Here is a 21,661-nt window from a genome sequence, read left to right as displayed (position 1 = left end):
GAAGGCAGCTCACCACTACCTTCTCAAGGGCAACTAGGGATGGGCAATAAATGTTGGCCAGGCAAAAGTGAGGACTGCAGATGCTGGAAATCGGAGTCTAGATTAGAGTGGTGCTGGAAAAGCACAGAAGGCCAGGCAGCACCCGTGGAACAGGAAAATGTTGGCCAGCCAGCACCACCCACATTCTGCAAATGAGTTAAAAAAAACTAAGAGAATCATGCAGGCAGCATTTCATTGGAGTTATGGGGAGGGATGTATCAAGTTAACTCTCGCTGATCCTGAACTCTGCCTCTCTCACTCCGAAGCAAATCCCTATACTCATCATCAGCGGATTGCCACCCACATCCCCCCCCCCCACCCCACCACTGCCACCGGCACCATCCCGATTCCTTTCACAGAAATTCCACTGAAATTCAAGTGCCTATTATTCTCTGAACACTCATTCCCTGCAGCTTCTAGAAAAAGCTGTTTCTTCAATCCTTTTAAACTTTGAGCTTGATCTTTGAACCTCTGACATAAATTCTACCTTCGGCTCTAGCCTCAGAATGCATTAGGAAGCATAAATTGGATGAACTGCTGCAGGCTAGACAAATGGGACTCAAGATGGGGGGTACATAGGAAATTGGGGGATAGAGAAAGAGGAGACAGGATATTGGGATAAGTGGGAGAGAGACAGAAATCAGGACGAAAGTGTGTTTGGGGCGACTGATCAGGAAATTGGAGAGAGATCTGAGAGAGAACCCCAGCACAGGGAGGTCAAGGCAAATCTGCGAGTTGGGGGCGGGGGTGGGGAACTGGTGTGGTGGTCAGGGAAAACTCATGCATTGAATTGAATGATTTATTGTCACTTGCATTTTACAGTAAATAATACAGTAAAGTACAATGAAAAGCTTCAATTGTCGCCACAATCTGGCAACATTTTGAATAGTTTGAGAATAAAAAGATATAACTGAAAGACAGCCTATCTTCATTCTGAAATCCTGGTGGATTGTGGTGGAGGCAAGGGGATTTTGATTTAGGTGAGGGATGGTGGAGGATATTGGGAGTTGGGGTGCGGTGGTGGGGATGGAGCTCATTCCTGGTGGGGCAGATAGGGGATGGTTAAGAGCAACTAAAAGCTGTTGAAAGCAAATTGCTCCTTATGCTGTTAAAGTATGTCAGGAATTTCTGTAAGGGAAGCAATTTGATAATTAAGAAACAATGCAAAAGTTGCATAAGGTGATAGCAAAGTAAAACTAGGTGTTATTGGTGTACTCATGAAAAATCATGCTGTACTTGCAATTGAAATGTAAAATTCATTCATCAATCATTAGTAATTAAATGTTAGCAAACATTTGATCTATTTTCTGTGAAATAAAGCTGATGTCCTTTATAAAACTAAATAACATAGTATTGTCAGTGCTCATTAGCAAAACTGTATGTGAATAATAGTTTGAGTTTCCAATACCATGTCCACAAAGGAGTCTGTGTGGTATAATATGCGTTTACATTTAACTAAGGATTATGGAAATTATATACGTTTCAATGCTGACAACTTGTTTCCTGTAGGTGTTTCTGAAGTATTATCAAGTAGAACAGTTAAATTTACTGCTCAGAGAAGTCATTGCCAGCATTGTGGTTATTCAAGCCCACATCAAAGGCTGGCTGGGAGCCAGGAAATACAAGAAAGCACAAGCAAAAAAACAAAGCAGTGCCATCATCATCCAATCAGGTATGCACAAATTTCTGCTAATTAATAGAGAAAGAGAGCTTTGAAAGTGAAATTAAGTATATTTAGATGTATACAATTAAAAAAAACACTAGTTTATATTTATCAAACCTTATAAATTTTAAAAGACTGATTTTAATACCACTTGCTATTAGATACAAGATGGATGAGCATTAAATTGGCTGGCAGTGTTACTCATCAGTACCCCAGTCATAGAGTCATATAGCACGGAAACAGACCCTTTGATTCAACTCACCCGCACTTATCAGATATCCCAATCGGCCCTAGTCCCATTTGCCAGCATTTGGCTCATATGAACTCTTCCTGTTCATATACCCATCCAGCTGCCTTTTAGAGTTGGTAATTGTACCCACCTCCATGAATTCATCTCGCAGTTCGTTCCCTACATGCGCCACCCTCTGCATGAAAAAGTTACCCCTTTGGTCCTTCTAAAGTCTTTTCCCTTTCATTTTAAGTCTATGTCTTCTAGTTTTGGATTCCCTTATCCTTGGAAAAAGACCTTGGCTATTCACCCTGTCCATTGCCCCTTATAAATTTATAATCCTCTCAATTCCTGTTGCGTTTTCTTTTTAACACCTGAGAAGGTATCCGAGATACCCAGTCAAAACCAATGTGCTCTTTAAGTGTGTCAATTTGAGTTTAATTACATCATCACTGTGAGTGAAGAAGCTATGTTGTTTCCCTCCAAGTTAAAATAGTACAAGGAGGATTACAGATAAAAAGAAGACCAAACTGATAATGTTTTCATATATTCTGTTTTGATCCTGACAGAACAAGGAAACTATAAACCTGTTGTGTCTGGACTTGATAATTCCAGGAACTTCCTCTGTGTGACTTAATTGAGTACATGAATCTGTTTTTTGTGGGCTGCCTGGCAGTCTTCTGCTTCTTGAAATTATGCTGTTACCTTCTGAGAAGCTGCTGGATGGACAACTGTTTGTACTTAAAGTAGACATGGCACCGGGACCAAATGAGATGCATCCGAGAATACTGACAGAAGTGAGAGTAGAAATTGTGATGGCACAGACTTAATCTTGGGATGGTGCGAGAGAGCAGGAGAATTGTAGATATTATACCCATCTTCAAAATGGATGTGAAGATAAGCTGAACAATCGCAGACCAGTTGATTTAACTTCTATGTTTTTAAGTTCATAAGACAGAGGAGCCGAATTAGGCCATTTGGCCCATTAAAATCTGCTCCACCATTCGATCATGGCTGATGTGCTCCTCACCCCCATTTTCCTGCCTTCTCTTCATTTTCCTTCAACCCATTACCAATTAAAAATCTGTCTAACTCCTCCTTAAATTTACTCACTGCCCCAGCATCTACCGTACTCTGGGGTAGCACATTCCACAGATTCACAACCCTTTGGGAGAAGTAGTTTTGAATTTGCTCCCCCATATCCAAAGACAATGACTTTTTGTCCTAGAAAGTCCCACAAGAGGAAACATCCACTCGATTTTATCCATACCTTTTATCATTTTGAATACCTCAATTCAAATTTGATCTTCCCTCATTCTTCTAAATTCCAGACGGTATAGCTCTAAACTGTTCAATCTCTCTTCTTACAACAAACCTTTCATCTGGGATCAATCGAGTGAACCTCCTCTGAACTGCCTCCAATGTCAGTACATCTTTCCGCAAATTTCCACAGGACCAAACCTGCGCACAATACTCCAGGTGCAGTCTCACCAATAACTTGTATGGTTGCAACAATACTTCCTTACCTTTATATTCTATTCCTTTAGCTATAAAATCCAACATTCTATTCGCTTTCTTTATTATCTGCTGTACCTGCATACTAGTACCTAGATCTCTCTGCATCACAACACCTGGAAGTCTCTCCCCATTAAGATAATATGTCACCTTCCCATTTTTTTGACCCAAATGCATGACCTAGCACTTACCCACATTAAACTCCATCTGTCACATTTTGGCCCACTCTCCTAATCTATGTATATCTATTTGTAAGGTTCTTATTTCGTCATTACAATTTACCATCCTGCCTATTTTTGTGTTGTCTGCAAATTTGGCTATAGACCCCTCTATCCCAGTATCAAAGCCATTAATGTAGAGTGTAAGTAGTTTGGGGTCCAAGGACTGAAACCTGTGGCACTCCACTAATTACATCTTGCCATCTTAGAAAAAAAATACTTATCCTGATTCTCTGTCCTCTGTCCATCAGCCAGTAATCTATTCAGGCTAATAAATTACCCCTAATCCCATATGATCCAACCTTGTGTATTAACCTTCTGTGTGGCACCAAAACAAATGCCTTCTGGGAGTCCAGATAGATTACATCTACAGGATCCCCATTATTGACTTTGCTTGTTACATCTTTGAAGTATGCTAGCAAATTAGTCATGATTTGGAGATGCTGATGTTGGACTGGGTTGTACAAAGTTAAAAATCACACAACATCGGGTTATAGTCCAACAGGTTTAATTGGAAGCAAATTAGTCAACATGATTTGCCCTTCATCAACCATGCTGAGTCTGATGGATAACATTTTGACTTTCCAACTGTCTCAATATTGCTTCATTGATAATTGATTCTAACACTTTCCCAACAATGGATGTTAAACTAACTGGTCTATAATTTCCTACATTTTGCTTCCCTTCCTTTTTGAATAAGGGTGTTTTGTTATCCATTTTCCAATCCACTGGAAACTGGGGTGGCACAGTGGCTCAGTGCTGGCACTGCTGCCTCACAGCGCCTGCAACTCAGGTTCAATTTCAGCCTGGGCGACCAGCTGTGTGGAGTTTACACATTCTCCCTGTGTCTGCATGGGTTTCCTCCGGGAGCTCCAGTTTCGTCCCACATTCCAAAAGTGTGCAGTTTAGGTGAATTGGCCATGCTAAACTGCCCATAGTGTTCAGGGATGTGTAGTGACTAAGGTGCCTTAGTTAGGAGTAAATCTAGAGTAATGGGGAATGGATCTGGCTAGGTTACTCTTCAAAAGGTTAGTGTGGACTTGTTGGTACAAGTGGCCTGTTTCCACACTGTTGGGATTCTATGATGTAGGGATTCTTTCCTGTGTCCAGCAAAATTTGAAATATTGTAACCAATGGATCTACCAATGTAACCTTTTCCCCATCAATGTTGATTTTTTAAAGTTCTGCCTTAACTATTGCCTTTGACTTAGCTGATTTGGAAACTACCAGAAACAATAATTTGGGATAGAGTTAATAGTCTCAGGAACAAATGTGGGTTAATGAGAGCCAACGTGGGTTAAGGATAAGTCACACTTCACTAATGTTCTGGAGTTTATTTTGGAGACAATAGAAAGCATTTACGAGGGTAATATTATTGATGTCATATACATAGAATCATAGAACTATACAGCACACCCAACTGTCCATGCTGACCAGATATCCTAAATTGATCAAATCCCATTAGCCAGCATTTGGCCCATATCTCTCTAAGCACTTCCTATTCATATACTAATCCAGATGCCTTTTAAATGTATTGTATAGCCATAACATGACTACCCAATGTGCTAACCAATAAAGGCCTTCTTCAATATTCTGTCTACCTGGGACTCCACTTTCAAGGAACTATGAACCTGCACTCCAAGGTCTTCTTGTTCAGCAACACTACCCAGGACCTTACCATGAAGTGTATAAGTCCAGCCCTGAGTTGCCTTTCCAAAATGCAACATCTCACATTTATCTGAATTAAACTCCACCTGCTACTCCTTGGCTCAGTGGTCCATTTGATCAAGATCCCGTTGTACTCAAAGGTAACTTTCTTGTGCTGCCTGCTACATCTCCAATTTTGGTGTAATCCGCAAACATACTAATCATATCTCTGATGTTCATATTCAAATCATTTATATAAATGATGATAAGCAGTGGACGCAGCCCTGATCCTGGTGGCACTCCACTGATCACAGGCCACCAGTCTGAAAAGCAACCCTCCATCACTACCCCCTGTCTTGTACCTTCAAACCAGTTCTGTAACCACAGGCTAGCTCTCCCTGTATTCCATGTGATCTAACCTTACTAACCAGTCTTCCATGAGGAACCTTGGCGAATACCTTACTGAAGTCCATGTAGATCATGTCCACCCCTCTGCCCTCATCAATCCTCTTAGTTACTTCATCAAAAAACTCAATCAAGTTAGTGAAATATGATTTGTCATGCACAAAGCCATGTTGACTATCGCTGATCAGTCCTTGCCTTTTCAAATACATGTAAATCCTGTCCCTCAGAATCCCCTCCAACAACTTTCCCACCACTGATGTCAGGTCCACTGATTTATAATTGCCTGGCTTTTCCTTACCATCTTTCTTAAATAGTGGTACCACATTAGCCAACCTGCAGTCTTCTGTTACCTCACCTGCAGCAAACAATGATATAAATATTTAAGCAAGTGACCCAACAATCACTTGCCTAGCTTCCCACAGAGTTCAAGGGAACACCTAATCAGGTCCTGGGGATATATCCACCTATAGCATTTTAAGACATCCAATGTCTCCTCCTCTCTAACATGAATATTTTTCAAAATTTCGGTGTCTATTCTCCCAAGTTCCCTATCTTCCATATCCTTCTCCGCAGTAAACAGTGATGCAAACTATTCGTTTAGTATCTCTCCCAGTTCCTGCGGTTCCACACATAGGTGGCCTTGCTGATCTTTAAGGGGCCCTATGCTGTCCCTAATTACTCTTTTGCTCTTAACGTATTTCTAGAATCCCATTGGATTCCCCTGAACCCTATTTGCCAAAGCTATCTCATGCCCCTGTTTTGCCTATCTGATTTCCCTCTTAAGTATATTCCTATTGACCAAAACCTCAATTTCTCCAGTCATCCAGCATTCCCTACACCTACACCCTAACAGGAACATATTGTCTCTGGACCCTCATTTCCTCATTTTTGAAGGCTTTTCATTTCTAGCCTTCCATTTACCTCCCCCCAATCAACCTTTGAATGTTCTTAAAGGAGGAGAACTTGTTGAGAACTTTTGAAAGTTCTTGTCTAATACCTTCAAAATTGGGCCTTCCTCCAATTTGGAATTTTAACTTCTCGATCCTTTTCCATCACTATTTTAAAACTAATAGAATTATGGTCACTGGCCCCAAAGTGCTCCCTCACTGATACCTCAGTCACCTGCCCTGCCTTATTTCCCAAGTGTAGGTCAAGTTTTGCACTTTCTCTAGTAGCTGAAAATGTGTTGCTGGTTAAAGCGCAGCAGGTCAGGCAGCATCCAAGGAACAGGAAGCAGACCTCACTTTCTCTAGTAGGTATATCCACATACTGAATCTGAAACTTTTCTCGTACACACTTGACAAATTCCTCTCCATCCAAGCCCTTAACATTATGACTGTCCTAGTTTGGCAAGTTAAAATCCCCTACCATTTCCAGCCTATTCTTCTTACACATAACAGCGATCTCCCTACAAATATGTTTCTCAATTTCACGCTGACTCCTGGGAGGTCTACAGTACAATCCCAATAAGATGATTATCCCTTTCTTATTTCTCAGTTCTGCCCAAATAACTTCCCTGGAGGTATTCTCAGGAATATCCTCCTTAAGTATATCTGTAATGTTATCCCTCATCAAAAACACCCCTCCTCCTATTCTTTTGCCCCCCGCCCCCCTTCCATCCTTCCTATAGCATCTATATCCTGGAACATTAAGCTGCCAGTCCTGTCAATCCCTGAGGCACATCTCAGTAATCGCTACAATCTCCCAATTGCAAATTTGCAACCATGCCCTGAATTCATCCACCTTACCTGTTAGATCTCTTGCATTGAAATAAATACAGTTTAATTTGTGAGCCCTATCTCATACTATCCTCCTGGGTCCCATCACCCAACTCTTACTAGTTTAAATCCTCCTGAACAGCTCCTGCAAATCTCCCTGCCAGCATATTAGTTCCCCTCTAATTCAGGTGCAATCTGTCCTTCATATCCAGGTCACTTCTACCCCAGAAAAGATTCCAATGATACAAAAATGTGAATCCTTCTCCCCTGCACCAGATCATCAGCCACGTATTCACTTGCTCTACCTTCCTATTTCTACTCATTAGCTCATAGCATCTGAAGTATTCTAGATATTACTACCCTTGAGAACCTACTTCTTAAAGTCCTACTTAACTCTTATATTGTCTCCTCAGAATCTCATCCTTTTCTCTTCCTGTGTCGTTAGTTCCAATGTGACAATGACCTCCTGCTGGTCCCTCTCCCCTTTGAGAATACTCTGCACCCTCTTTGAGACATCGTTAATCCTGGCACCAGGGAGACAACGCATTATTCTGATGTCTTGTTGTTGTCTGCAGAAATGTCTGTCTGTGCTTCTGACTAGAGTCCCCTGTCACAACTGTTTGCTTTGAACCTGATGTATCCCTTGTTAAATTAGAACTAGTCTCAGTACCAGACACCAGGCTGTCAGTGCTACATTTCCTGAGAGTTCCTCACCCCCTACATTTTCCATAACAGCAAACCTGTTTGAGAAGGGGAGACTCCTGCACTACCTGCCTACCTCTCCTACCTTTCCTGGAAGCAACTCGTCTACCGACTGTATCTGCTGCTTTTCTGTCTTCCTGCAACTGCCATCCATCACACCCCTCTAGCTCCTGTAAATTTCTCATTGCCTCTAACTGCTGCTCCATCCGATTCACAGCCAAACATACGTCCTGCAGACATACTCATCAGAAGCATGGAAAATCTCTCTAATCTCCACATCCAGCAGAAAGAGCACATTACTCTACTAAAGGCCATTATTGCACCTTCCAATCTACAAATCCAGAAAATAGCATAGTCTTACTGCTCAAAAAACACTGCTCCAGGTTAACTTAGTGCTTATTTTTTTAAAAGTTTAATCAAGACAGATCTGAATACAACAAATAATTAATAAAAACACATTTTACTCACCATTGTGGATTTCCCCCAAAAAAGTAAATTACACTTTTAAAACTTGCAACTTAGCAGTTCCCCTGCTGTGAGCTCCACCACGCAGGTTTCTCCAAGGTCAGCTCTGAATTTCACTGTTAGTTTACTTTTCTTAGAAGAACTCCATTATCCAGAGATACTTGAAACTTCAACTGTATCATTGATGCAGATAGATGATCTGGTGGGGGGGACAGTAAACTGGACGCCACATCCAGAGCCCTGATGGACACGGTAAAAGATGCCAAGCTGCACAACATCTTCAGCACCCCTGCAGACGGAGCACAGCGTAGATACACCTGGTCACGGACAAACGGGTTTATCCGCTCAAGGATAGATTACCTGTTTGTGTCCCAAACGCTCTCGGTCAGATCCACGGACGACAAGCCAGTGTTCTTCTCTGACCACTGTCTCCTGCTGGCCGACTGTCACCTACAGGACAAGCAGCGGGCTGGTAAGGGAACGTGGAAGCTGAAGACAAAGCTGTTGACCCCAGGAAATATTGAGGAGCTCAAGAGGGACTACGCAGGTTGGAGAACCATGAAGCCCCTCTTTGAGTCCCCAGCGGACTGGTGGGAAACAGTAAAAGGGAACATCAAGAGGTTCTTCATCCTCAAAGGTGTTCAGGAGGCGAGAGAGAGGTGGGGAAAACTGTCCCAGCTCCAGGAAAGTGTGCAGAACCTGCTCCTGCTGCAGCTGATGGTGGTCAATGTCACGGAGGACCTCAAGGAGGTAAAGGGCCAGCAAACCTCACTCTTTGCCTCGGAGTCCTCTAAGATAATCTTCCGGTCCAGGGTCCGCTCGGTGGAGACATGCTCACGTTTCTTCTTCCAGAAGGTGCACAAAGAGAGCTCTGTGCTCAGCAGCCTGAAGGAAGAAGATGGCTCGATAACGTCATCTCAGACTGACGTCATGAGGATCAGTAAATCCTTCTATGCCAGTCTGTATGACGCAAAGCCGACCGTCAGCGCAGCTTCCCAGTCGTTCCTGTCCTCGGTCTTAGACGACAGAACACACGAGAGGCTGGACCAGCCGCTATCTCTGGACGAGCTGACCAAGGCACTCGAGTCCTTCAAAAAGAATAAAACTCCCAGAAGCGATGGCTTGATTGTGGGACTTGATTGGCCAGGACCTGCTGGAGGTGTATGTCAGTATGCTTCAGGCAGGGTAACATGAGTGAATCCATGAGGAAAGGCATCATCACCCTCATCTACAAGTGGAAGGGGGAGAGGGAGGAACTCAAAAATTGGAGACCAATCTCACTGTTGAATGCAGATAACAAAATTTTGTCAAAGATAATTGCCAACCGGGACAGGTCTGCTCTGGGGTCGGTGATTCACCCTGACCAAACCTGTGCTGTGCCGGGCAGGAAGATCGCTGAGAGTCTCGCACTCCTCAGGGATGCGATTGCCTACATGCAGGACAGATGGTTGGACACCTGCCTGATCAGCCTGGACCAGGAGAAAGCCTTTGACAGGATATCACACAGGTATATGAGGGATGTTCTCTCCAAAATGGGCTTTGGGGAGGGAATCTGCAATTGGATCAGACTGCTCTACAACAACATTGTCAGTGCAGTCTCAATCAATGGGTGGGAATCAGATAGCTTCCCAGTCAGATCTGGAGTTAGGCAGGGCTGCCCTCTCTCTCCTGCCATGTTTGTGTGCTGCATAGAGCCATTTACCGAGTCCATCAGGAAGGATGTGAGCCTGAGAGGGGTGACTATTCCTGGCAGCGGGGGCCTGCAGCTTAAGGCCTCCCTGTACATGGATGACGTTGCCATTTTCTGCTCGGATCCGTGCGCAGACTCATGTGCATATGTAACCAGTACGAACGGGCCTCGGGGGCCAAGGTAAGTCGAGGCAAGAGTGAGGCCATGCTCTTCAGGAACTGGGCCGACCAATCCTCTATCCCCTTCACCGTCAGGACCGACCACCTGAAGGTGCTGGGTATTTGGTTCGGGGGGGTGCTGGGGCATGCGCCAAGTCTTGGGAGGAGCCTATCAGCAAAGTGAGGCAGAAACTGGGCAGATGGAAGCTACGGTCACTCTCCATCGCAGGAAAAAACCTGGTCATCAGGTGTGAGGCACTGTCATTGCTATTATACGTGGCACAGGTCTGGCCTATTCCCAGAACTTGTGCCGCTGCAGTGACCCAGGCCATCTTCATATGGAGGTCAAAGATGGACCGGGTCCAAAGGGACTCGCTGTACAAAAATCTGGGCAATGGGGGAAAAAATATACCCAATGCCACCCTCACCCTGATGGCCACCTTTGTGTGTGGCTGCATCAAGCTGTGCGTTGATCCCCGGTACGCAAACACCAAGTGTCACTATGTACTGAGGTTCTACCTGTCCCCGGTGTTGCGAAGGATGGGCCTGGCCTCGCTGCCACAGAACTCTCCGAGTAGTTGGACCGTTCCGTATCACCTGTCCTTTGTGGAGAAGTTTATGAAGAAAAACACCTTTGACCGCAAGTCCATCAGGAAGTGGTCAGCACAGAGTGTCCTTGAGACCCTTCGGGAAAAGGAGAGGGCGGATCCTATCGAGCGGTTCTCTGAGCAGACTGTCAAAGCCATTTGGCAGAATGCCTCATCGCCAGAACTTTCCAACAAGCACCAAGACATGGCTTGGCTGGTGGTGAGAAGGGCTCTGTCTGTGAGATCCTTTATGCATGCCCGGACTCTCTGCCACACAGCACGCTGCCCTCGAAGCGGCTGCGGGGGGACGAGACTGTCACACACCTCCTTCTGGAATGTGCCTACGCAGAAGAGGTCTGGAGAGGAATTCAGTGGTGTTTGTCGAGGTTCGTCCCGAGCAGCGCCGTGAAGCGGGACTCCGTGCTCTACGGCCTGTTCCCCGGGACGCACACCGAGACAAACATCAACTGTGCCTGGAGGATCATCAACTCGGTGAAGGACGCTCTCTGGGCGGTCCGAAACCTGTTGATCTTCCAGCTGAAGGAGTTGACCCCGACTGAGTGTTGCAGACTGGCACATTCCAAGGTCCAGTTCTACGTGTTGAGGGATGCGCTGAAGCTTGGGGCAGCTGCCGCCAAGGCGCGGTGGGGAAAGACCACTGTGTAACATCTTCCTGCCTAAAGAAGAACACAGGGCTCATGCAGTCATTTGGGGTCTGCTGACGCCTCAGCTAAAAATGTAATCGTACAGACCTGTAAATAGGAACGATTACTCTGTTTCGGTATGCAAACAAATGGAATGTTTACATATGTATGGCATGTCCGCTTGTATATATCATCAAAGTATTTTATGAATAAAGTATATATTTGAAATAAAAAAAACTTGAATCTAAACAGCAGAAGTAGCCATCAGTGAATGTTCACTGCCTCGTCAGACAGCTGTACAGGTTTTGATCTCTATTCTTTTCTGAAGTTCCAAAACAATGCAAGAGTTTATGAAGCAGTAATTACTGTTCCGAGATTTTGAGGAAATCAGCTCCAACACTGAAAATACCTCAAAAAGGAGCAGCTCTACAATCACAATTTTTTCCCATCCTCTATCTTAGATTATCATGACTTCCAAAACGTTATAAAGTCATAAAACACCGAAACAGACCCTTCAGTCCAACTCATCCATGCCAAATAACTTTGCCAAACTAAGCTAGTCCCATATGCTTGAATTTGGCCAATATCACTTTAAACCTTTCCTATTCATGACCTGGCCAAATGTTTTTTAAATATTGTAACTGTACTTGCACGGCTCTTCTTCTGGCAGTTTATTCCACATATGAACCACCCTCTGTGTGAAAACGTTGCCCTCAGGTCACTTTTAAATCTTTCTTCATACACCTTAAAATATGCCCCCTAGTTTTGAACTCCCCCAGCCTAGGAAAAAGATCTTGGCTATTCATCTTATCTATGCCTGCCATGATTTTATAATCCTCCATAAGTTCATCCGTTAACCTTCAATGTTTCAGTGAAAGAAGTCCCACCTATCCAGCCTCTCCTCAGACCTCAAACCCTCTCATCACAGCAACATCCTGGTAAATGTTTTCTGAACCCTCTGCAATTTAATAATATCATTCCTATATCAGGGTGACCAGAACAGTACACAGTGATACAGTGCTGCACCACAGACTTGTGAATAAAGTAAGAACTCATGGAATAAAGGAGACAGTAACAACATCGATACAAAATTGAACATATAAAGGGAGTGAAACTATCATGGTCATTCTAACAGATGAGAGACTTTACGAATAATCAAGTATTTTGCAATATATAATTTCAGTTACATCACACTGTAAACTTTTGCTATAAATTCTGTGTCTTACAATTGTGCACTCCACAACCACCTGATGAGGTAGCGACGCTCCGAAAGCTAGTGCTTCCAATTAAACCTGTTGGACTATCACCTGGTATTGTGTGATTTGTAACTTTGTACATCCCAGTCCAACACCAGCATCTCCAAATCATAACTGATGAAGGAGCAGCGCTCCGAAAGCTAGTGCTTCCAAATAAATCTGTTGGACTATAACCTGGTGATGTGTGATTTTTAACTTCAGGAAGAAAAGAAGATTAGTAAAGTTTGATTGATGGTAAGTCGCTCTCTGCCTTGCCTGCAGCTGTCCAAAGGTCTTTGTATTCAGCCAGATATTTAAGGTTATAGCTGATGTTTTCTACATTTTCTGGAACTGCTGGTGTGGAAATTTCTTTTAAAATTTCCTACTTGTGGGAATGTCAACATAATTAAACTCATCGAACAGGATGCTATCTTTGAAGGAGATTGCAGAAGAAAGAGCAACAGTTTCCTCTCACAGCTGCTGTGGTCTTCCACTAAATTATGTCCTTGGTAAACACACACAAGGTTTGTTTAGTCACATGTCTTTTCCCTATTTGCTGTCAGATGTTTAACAATCATTTGATTGTTCCAACGGTAATTTTGATTAGCTCGCATTTTAAGAAAGTCAAGACCAATTGCCCAAACAATTAATTTTTGAATGGCTCATTGTTGCATGGTTGAAACTGTGAATATTTGTTTCTGATAGGCAGGAAGGAAGCTGTTTACACCCCACCAGGGAATTATTGTCTGTGATTTGGTCTTCTTAGATCCTGCAATCGACTCTCAGCAAAGTGGAATGTGGACTACATAGTAATGCAAATTATGGCAGACATTTTTAGTTTCAGTCTGAGTTTTTGTTTCAGTTAAAAACGTTTTTTGAAAAATGCAATGCCTGTCTCCAGAAGATGAAATAAAATTAATATTTGATATGGGCATGTCTTCATAACAGTATTCAAAGAGTCATGCTTTGGAGATGCTAGTGGTGGACTAGGGTGTCCAAAGTTAAAAATCACACAACACCAGGTTATAGTCCAACAGGTTTAATTGGAAGCAGTAGCTTTTGGAGGTTCATCAGGACAGGTTCACCATCAGCTCCAAAAGCTAGTGCTTCCATTTAAACATGTTGGACTATAACCTGGTGTTGCGTGATTTTTAACTCACTATCCAAATACATAGTTTTAGGAGTCAGAAATGTTGGATTGTCTTAAATGCCAGACCCACTTACAGCTACAATCTACGGTATATTTGAAATAAACAGACTACAAAATTAGTTCACTTCTTTTCCTCACCCAAGAATAAAAATTGCTTTGTCAGGGGAAAAATATATTTTTTCAAGTAAATCTTGTAGCTTTTATACAAATTCTGGCTCTTGACTCTCATTTCCAGCATCTGTAGTCCTCACTTTCTCCTATTTCTTTCCTTTTAGCCTGGAGAGGATACGTTGCTCATAAAATCTACAAGCAACTGAAAACTCAAAGAGAAGCTGCCATTTGTATTCAAACAGGTAAAGCTAGTGCTTGAAAATATCATTTTACGTACCCTGACCAAAAATGTTGCAGATAGCAACTCAATCTAAGTGCTTTAGTCATGCACAAATTCAGATGTTATCGTGATGCACATTTTCATGTTCAGATTTCAGTACTTACATTTATTTGCCATCCTTTGTATCCAGTGTTTTCTTGTAGAGTATAAGGATAGGACAATAAAAGAATGCTGCCATAACCATTCTACAGAAATACCAAAAATTGCCAAACACAATAATTTATAATGCTGGATTTAGCAATATATACTGAAATTTTGATGCACAAAGGAAATATTAGTTTGCAATTTAGTTTTATTTCATTTCATTTAAATTTAGGCATGGACTTGGTAGATTGTAATGCATCACCATGGCAATAAATCTGCTGCTTGTTTCAAAGAATTTTCTTTTCCTGACAAAGAATATGATACGTGGATATTTAAATACATCCTGATTGATTTTACTGTCACTACTATCAGAACTAAATGGTTGAAAAGTTGATTATAGCAGTCAGTATAAAATTTGGAATATGTGAAATCTAATTTTTTATCCCTGCCTCCCTCAAATAAAATTGAATATAGTTTCCTGCTAGTCATGATTTGGAGGTGCTGGTGTTGGATTGGGGTGCACAAAGTTAAAAATCACAAAACACCAGGTTATAGTCCAACAGATTTATTTGGAAGCACTAGCTTTCGAAGCGCTGCTTCTTCATCAGGCGGTTGTGGAGCAGAATCATAAGACACAGAATGTATAGCAACAGGATTGCATTCTTAAGCTAAATTTGTTTAATATTACATTCCATGATACTGCAATCCTGTTGCTATACATTCTGTGTCTTATGATTCTGCTCCACAACCACCTGATTAGAAGCAGCGCTTCAAAAGCTAGTGCTTCCAAATAAACCTGTTGGACTATAACCTGGTGTGTGTTACCTGCTTGGTTATCTTGCATCCCTGAACTTTTAGTTTTTTTTAACCATCAACTGATTTAAGGCCTATGTGATGGCAAAGTTAAGTTCATAGCTTAAGAACCTTAATCTCATTCTTTGCTACATGTTTCAGGCAATAAAGACAGTCACTAGTTTCCGTTATCCTTCATAAATTGAGTTGTGATCAAGATGATCGAATTTTCCAACTTTCTTTACTGTTAAGTTACACTCATGAATCTGGTCCTAAATGTTACTGAAGTCCACCACCTGCTGACAGGAATAAAGCAGTATTTTGACCTGCCCAATGCCCCCAGCAATAATCCTGTCAGTAATTGTAATGTCCACTAATTATAATATTCCTGAGTAGGACAAAGAAGCATGCCCTCTCTGTAGTTGCAGTTAAGTGAGAAGTTCCAGTAAATTTCTAGTGGCTCAAAGGTGATGTGGTAGATAGTGGGGTAGGTAGATAGGTGGTGCAGTTGTAAACTCACAAAGCCTTTATAAAAGTAAAAGTATTGTAGTAAAGGCTTAACTGGTGTTAAAACAATACGAGCATGCAACTGTTACAATTATGAGGTTTAGAAAGTTGTTATGTTCTGAGGGTTAGCAATTAATTTAAGGTGAAATGAAAATGGGTCATATGATCTAGTTTTACATATGCCTAACAGCAAGCCTGTGGGGTTGCTTTTTGGAAAATAAAGGGTATACTGGAAATAAAATGCAAGCTTTTAATACTTGGTAATAATGACAACTGCCTGTGTCCGAGCAGTAGATAGACTGAGTCTCCACATCCCAGAAAATGTTGAGAAAGTTGCAATGTAAATAGTTGTGATTTAAACTTCTCTTATTTCCAAGATAGAGAGCATTGGAGTTTGGAGTTTGAAGGATAGCAAATCAGCATTTCTCCTTAGTGACAAGACCCATGTGATCACATTGCCATTGTGATGGGCTCTGAGAAACAAAGAGTCTAAGGTATCCACAAAAGTCAGACAGACAAGTTTAGTTTGTGAGGATCCAAGACACAGAGAGCACTTACAGGCAACAAGACATTGTGGTGCACCACACAAGAAAATGGGTGGAATTGGCAACCAGATTGAAAAAACCAAAACCATGAGGAATTAAATTGAGGCTGTGAAATTCAACTAGCTTGTATGAGAGAAAAAAAATACCTAACAGTGAAAGACAATTCGGAGATCAAAATTTCCCAGTCTGAGAATGCCAGATACAGACACCTTCAGTCCAAATAACTGGCAGACTGTGTGAAACAGCATGTTGCTGTGGCTGTCTATGATAGACAGACTACTGGCTGATGCTTGCAAAACTCCTGGCATGATAATTAATGTGAGATACGATCCCGTGATTGGGTGACAATTGTTGAACATTCCAATGTGTGCTCAGACAGCTAATTTAAGATTGTCAATAGGGCTTGCAATATTGCTCATTTGTTAGAAGCTGCACATATTTCTAAGCAGGGACCTGTCATCTGCAAATAAAATTAGTTTGTCCTAGCATTGTACCTTAGTTGAATTAAATAAAAGCATTGGGTGCACTCTCCATGGCAACATCATGAGCAATCAGAGACTGCTTCTGAACTAATCAACATCCTGTTCTTATGTAGCGTAAGTTGTTGACCTCTGTGAAATCCAGCATTTCTGCATCTGTCCGGATGAGGGCAGGATGAAAAGTTTTGAAATTATTTCTATTTCAGCAAGACATAATAATGCTTTTAGTAATATTACAGTAAAATGTGAAATGTTGTTAGGTCATCTTTTCAGCTATTAACTGGAAGATCATAAAACAGCAGTGAGATGAAATGCTACAATTTGAACCAGTAAGATGAAAGTGTTCAAATTTTTAGGGGTGATATCAGAAATTCACAAAGTCAAACTGAACAAAGGATGGATTAAATAGAAGGTATGAGTGCATAAAGATTTGCAAAAGCAGACGCAGAAAAACATTAAAGTATGGGCAATGTGTGATCATTCTTAGGATTCTCCTCCATTGCAAGAAGTTTAATACCTCATAAGGTCAGGTGTTCAGAGCTCCTAGGCGAGTGAGTGGTCCTTCCTGCAGAAGGACATGGACAGTGGCGGAAAGTTTGTAAAGAAATGCCAGATGGAATACAGTGTTGGAAAATGTGAGGTTATGCACCATCTTAGGAAAAATAGAGGTATAGGCTATTTTCCTAATGGAAAAGATTTTGGAAAGCTGAAGCACAAAGAGACTGAGGAGTCCTAGTTCAGGATTCTTTTAAGGTTAACATGCAGGTTCAGTTGGCAGTTAGAAAGTCAAATGCATTGTTTATGGGCTAGAATGCAAGAGTGGAGTTATACTGTTGATTCTTTATAAGGATTTGGTTAGACCACATTTGAACTATTGTGAGCAGTTTTGGGCCCTGTCTTTAAGGAAGGATGTTCTGAAGTTGGAGGGGGTCCAGAGGAAGTTTATTAGAATGATCCCAGGGGTGAAAGGCTTTGCATATAAGAAGCGGTGGAGGACTCAGGATCTGTACTTAATGGAGTTTGGAAGGATGAAGAGGGAGAATCTCATTGAAACTTACAAAATACTGAGAGGCCTGAATAAAAGTGAACAAGGAGAAGATACTTCCACTAGTCTGAGATACCAGGACCTGAGGGCAGTCTCAGAGTGAAGGGACGACCTTTTAGAACTGAAATGAGGAGGAATTTCTTCTGCCAGAGAATGGTGAATCCACAGAACTCATTGCCGCAGAAGGCAGCAGAGGTGAAATTATTAAGTGTTTTTAAGACAGAGATAGATAGTGTTTTGATTAGTAAGGAGATCATGGGTTATAGGGAGAATGCAGGAGAATGCAGATGAGAAACATATCAGCTATGATCAAATGGGAGAAAAAACTTGATGAGCTGAATGGCCTAATTCAGTTCCTGTATATAAAACATACAACACAATATAAAACAGGAAGCCCACCAAGCCTGTGCCAATTCCTATTCCTTATTTAGACTCCTGTTTATTTATTGTGGTTTCTATCCCTCTGTTGCCTCCCTTTGATGTGTCTATCAAGATACACCTTAAAAGTTGCAGAAGTGCCTGCTTCCACCATCTCCACTGGCAGTGAAGTCTGACAACCCACCACCCTCTATGGAAAGACCACCACCTGCAAGTCACCCTCCAATTCTCTCACCATCCCAACTTGAAATGGATCGCCATTCTTTCACACTGTGCTCACAACCACTTTCTGCAGGGCAGTTAGGAATTGGAGATAAATGCCAGCCTAAGCAGCAACAGCCATGTCCCCTAACTGAATAAAAAGGAAATACACACCAGTAAGTGACGATGTATCAAAGAGTTTTGACCTTCCACAGTGGTGCTATGTAAACCTGGCTTCCTGATGGCCTGCTCATGCTCTGCTCTTCTGTCACAAGAAATAAATTTTAAAGTGCGTTCATACCAGTGAGATAATGATTTCTTTTAGCAATCTTCTTAAGTTGTGCTAAAATGTCTTGAGTAAAGCCTCTAAGTGAGCTCTGTTGCCCCATTTCTTTACATACATGATTTTTTAGAAAAAGGCAGTAACACAGGTCAGAGTTTAATTCATGTGACAGGGTCTCATCATTTGGCTGGAGGACCAGTGAGAGCCTCACATTGTCTTGATTGGCGATGGCAGGTCGTATTAAACATGCATCTGGCTTTCGTCCAGCCTTACTTCTGCCCTCCAAATAGCAAGTCCCTCAATCAGACACTGAGATCCCTTGATTGGTAGATCCCAGGGATACTGCAGTTTCAACTTCACACATGATGACCCCTTGCCTACATAGCTTTCAGGTGGCAAAGCTGTCCACAAATCTTCAACTTAATTGGGCGGAGACTAGAGAGTGGCAGTGTCCTCATCTTGCACCCTCATTTACGAATAAATGCTCTCTTCCTTCAGACTCACTGCCCAGAAGGCCATGCCAGAAAGTAGATTCTGGCCATTCCTGTGGACTACTGTTTGAAGTTATGTCCAACAGATATTTAATTATAGAAATGACTTGTTAAATATTTGACTGCTCACATTGGAATCTCATGTATTACTTAATTCTCCATAAAGATTGAACTTCTAGCAGCATTTGGTTTATGTGCTTCTGTTAGATACTGTACATTGAAATCTAACCTTCTTTCATCTATTCCACCATAAAGGCAGCAACAGTGGTTATCCTTTCTGCCTCCTCATTTTTCTTTCCATTTTCATTCTGTTGCAGCACATTCACATACCAGAAACAAGATGCCTTTTCATACTGTCAACATTTTTTCAATCTGAAATGTAAATTAATTCTTTCTGGTACGCTTCAACAGAGATCAAAGTGGGGATGTTAACCTTAGTAGGCTTTCTTTTAACAGAACCAATGCCAAATATTGTGAGGGTAGTGTAAGAAGGCCAATCTAATTGTTAACCATGGCCCTCCTCCAGGCAGAACCCCTCTATAAGAACAAACATTTCAAAGGCACTGTTTTTGTTTTGTAAATGACCTTATCATAAGCCCAAACAGTGTGGAGAAAAAAGATTAAACTGAATAATTCTTGATTTCCTTAACCTGCTACATTGATTTGTAAGTAACTTTATTAATTTTGCATATATCATGTTGCTCAGTGATCCTGACAGCAGATGCTCACAGGTGGAGAGGGTAGGGAAAAGTAGCTCCTTATGGAAAACTCGTGACTTGTTTATTTTGTTCATTTGTTGTAGCTATTGCTTTGAGGTAGACTACATTAGCATTTTAAAAATAAACACATTTCTTTCAAGTACAGAAGCTGATGGCCCAAAGGTCTCAGTTGGCGTAGTCTATTCCCTATCCGTTGATCCATCAAAAGCAGGGTAAAAAATAACAATACCCTATTTAGGAGATAGTTGCTTCTTCAGATTTAATAGTTTATACTTTTACAAGAATGATTTAGCAAATCTTACACCATTTTTACACTGCAGCATTCAGAAATAAGGATCAACTTTATGCTAACTAAATGCAATTTCCTCATGTTTATCCTAACTGCGGTACTGAATGGACAATATTATTTTACCAGTCCCCACACATGTGCTGAGATTTGATGGCTGTAGAAAATGAGAGGAGATGCAAATCTACTTATTCTGAATTTTTAAAACCTCTTGTCTTCAACAATCTGGGGAGATGAGTCTTCAATCGAAGTGCAATTAGAGTTTTGTTTTCAGAAAATGTCAATTAATTTAAATGTAGACAGTCTCTGAGAGTCACAGGTACAAATAGTCAACCACAAAAATTACATGTAAAAAATGCATCTGTTTGATTCATCACATTTCTCACCAATTTCATGAGCATTCTTTTAGTCACTCTAACTGCACTAGTCAGATAACACTTTTATTCAGTTGTCTAATTGCTATTTTATCACTAAAAGCTGAGATAAGCATGTGATTGTTCATTGATAATTCTGTTGCAAGTCAGCTCAATAACCACACAAAAATTACTGCCACAGTAATTGACTGAAAAAAGAGATAACAAAGTACCCTGTAATAGAAAGAAACAGAATATAACTCTATTTATCTTTAATGGTTCAAAAGCCCCAAATGTTCAACAAGGTCATCCTTACTTTCATCTGTCCTACAATACGAGAGAAATTTTAAAAATTGAAAAATTTGGATTCTGCACAGATACTGCATTTTAAAAAATTTTTGCTGTTTTGAAATAGTAATAAACCTCTACTTAGACAAATTTTATTTGACGTCTATCTATTTTACTTTGAGGAGTAAACAAGTTCAAATTGAGTTAACACATAAATATTTTAAATGCAATCATTAGCCTCAGAATTCCATATGCTGAGATGTACCATTTTTACCCAAATAGAAAATGAATTTCATCAACCAATAGCCTGGAGATATATTGACATCAAACTTTTGTGAATTAACAAATTTGCATATCTATAGCAGTAGCGATTTGTGAAAAAAAACTCATAAAATGAAAATAATATGTTGGAATAGATGAAAATTAGAGTGCTACCTTTTATTGCTAGTTTTTGTTGAAGACCAGACTAGCAGTCGAAGGGAGGGACAAGTTAGAGACGTATGTGCTTGTCAGGGAAATTCTGAGCTAGTTTGATTCATATCTCTGTTTTACAAGGAAATCTAACACAGAAAAGCTTGGCAAACAGAAAAGAGCAACACAGCAAAATAAGGTACCATAGTTTCACTTAGAATAATCTGTAAACACTACTCACTGATATATAACAGAAGAAACAGAGAGGGTTGGATGTCTGTTACAATGATCATTGGGTTGGCAGCAGTTGGGGGAAATGAGATGCTGCTCTAAATTATGACCT

General features: G+C 41.3%; 1 protein-coding gene across 1 annotated transcript in view; it reads left to right on the top strand.

Annotated features, from left to right (window-relative positions):
• myo3b (myosin IIIB) overlaps nt 1-21,661 on the top strand; it is a 568,489-nt gene that overhangs the window by 405,321 nt on the left and 141,507 nt on the right. Inside the window, exons 28-29 of the mRNA XM_060827913.1 lie at nt 1,549-1,711; nt 14,341-14,418. Of these exons, the coding sequence (XP_060683896.1) occupies nt 1,549-1,711; nt 14,341-14,418 (241 nt within the window). The remainder of the gene's footprint in view (nt 1-1,548; nt 1,712-14,340; nt 14,419-21,661) is intronic.

Source organism: Hemiscyllium ocellatum, chromosome 7 (assembly GCF_020745735.1).
Source record: "Hemiscyllium ocellatum isolate sHemOce1 chromosome 7, sHemOce1.pat.X.cur, whole genome shotgun sequence".
NCBI lineage: Eukaryota > Metazoa > Chordata > Chondrichthyes > Orectolobiformes > Hemiscylliidae > Hemiscyllium > Hemiscyllium ocellatum.
The sequence above is the reverse complement of the archived record's forward strand: the minus strand, read 5'-3'. Positions and strand labels throughout refer to the sequence as shown.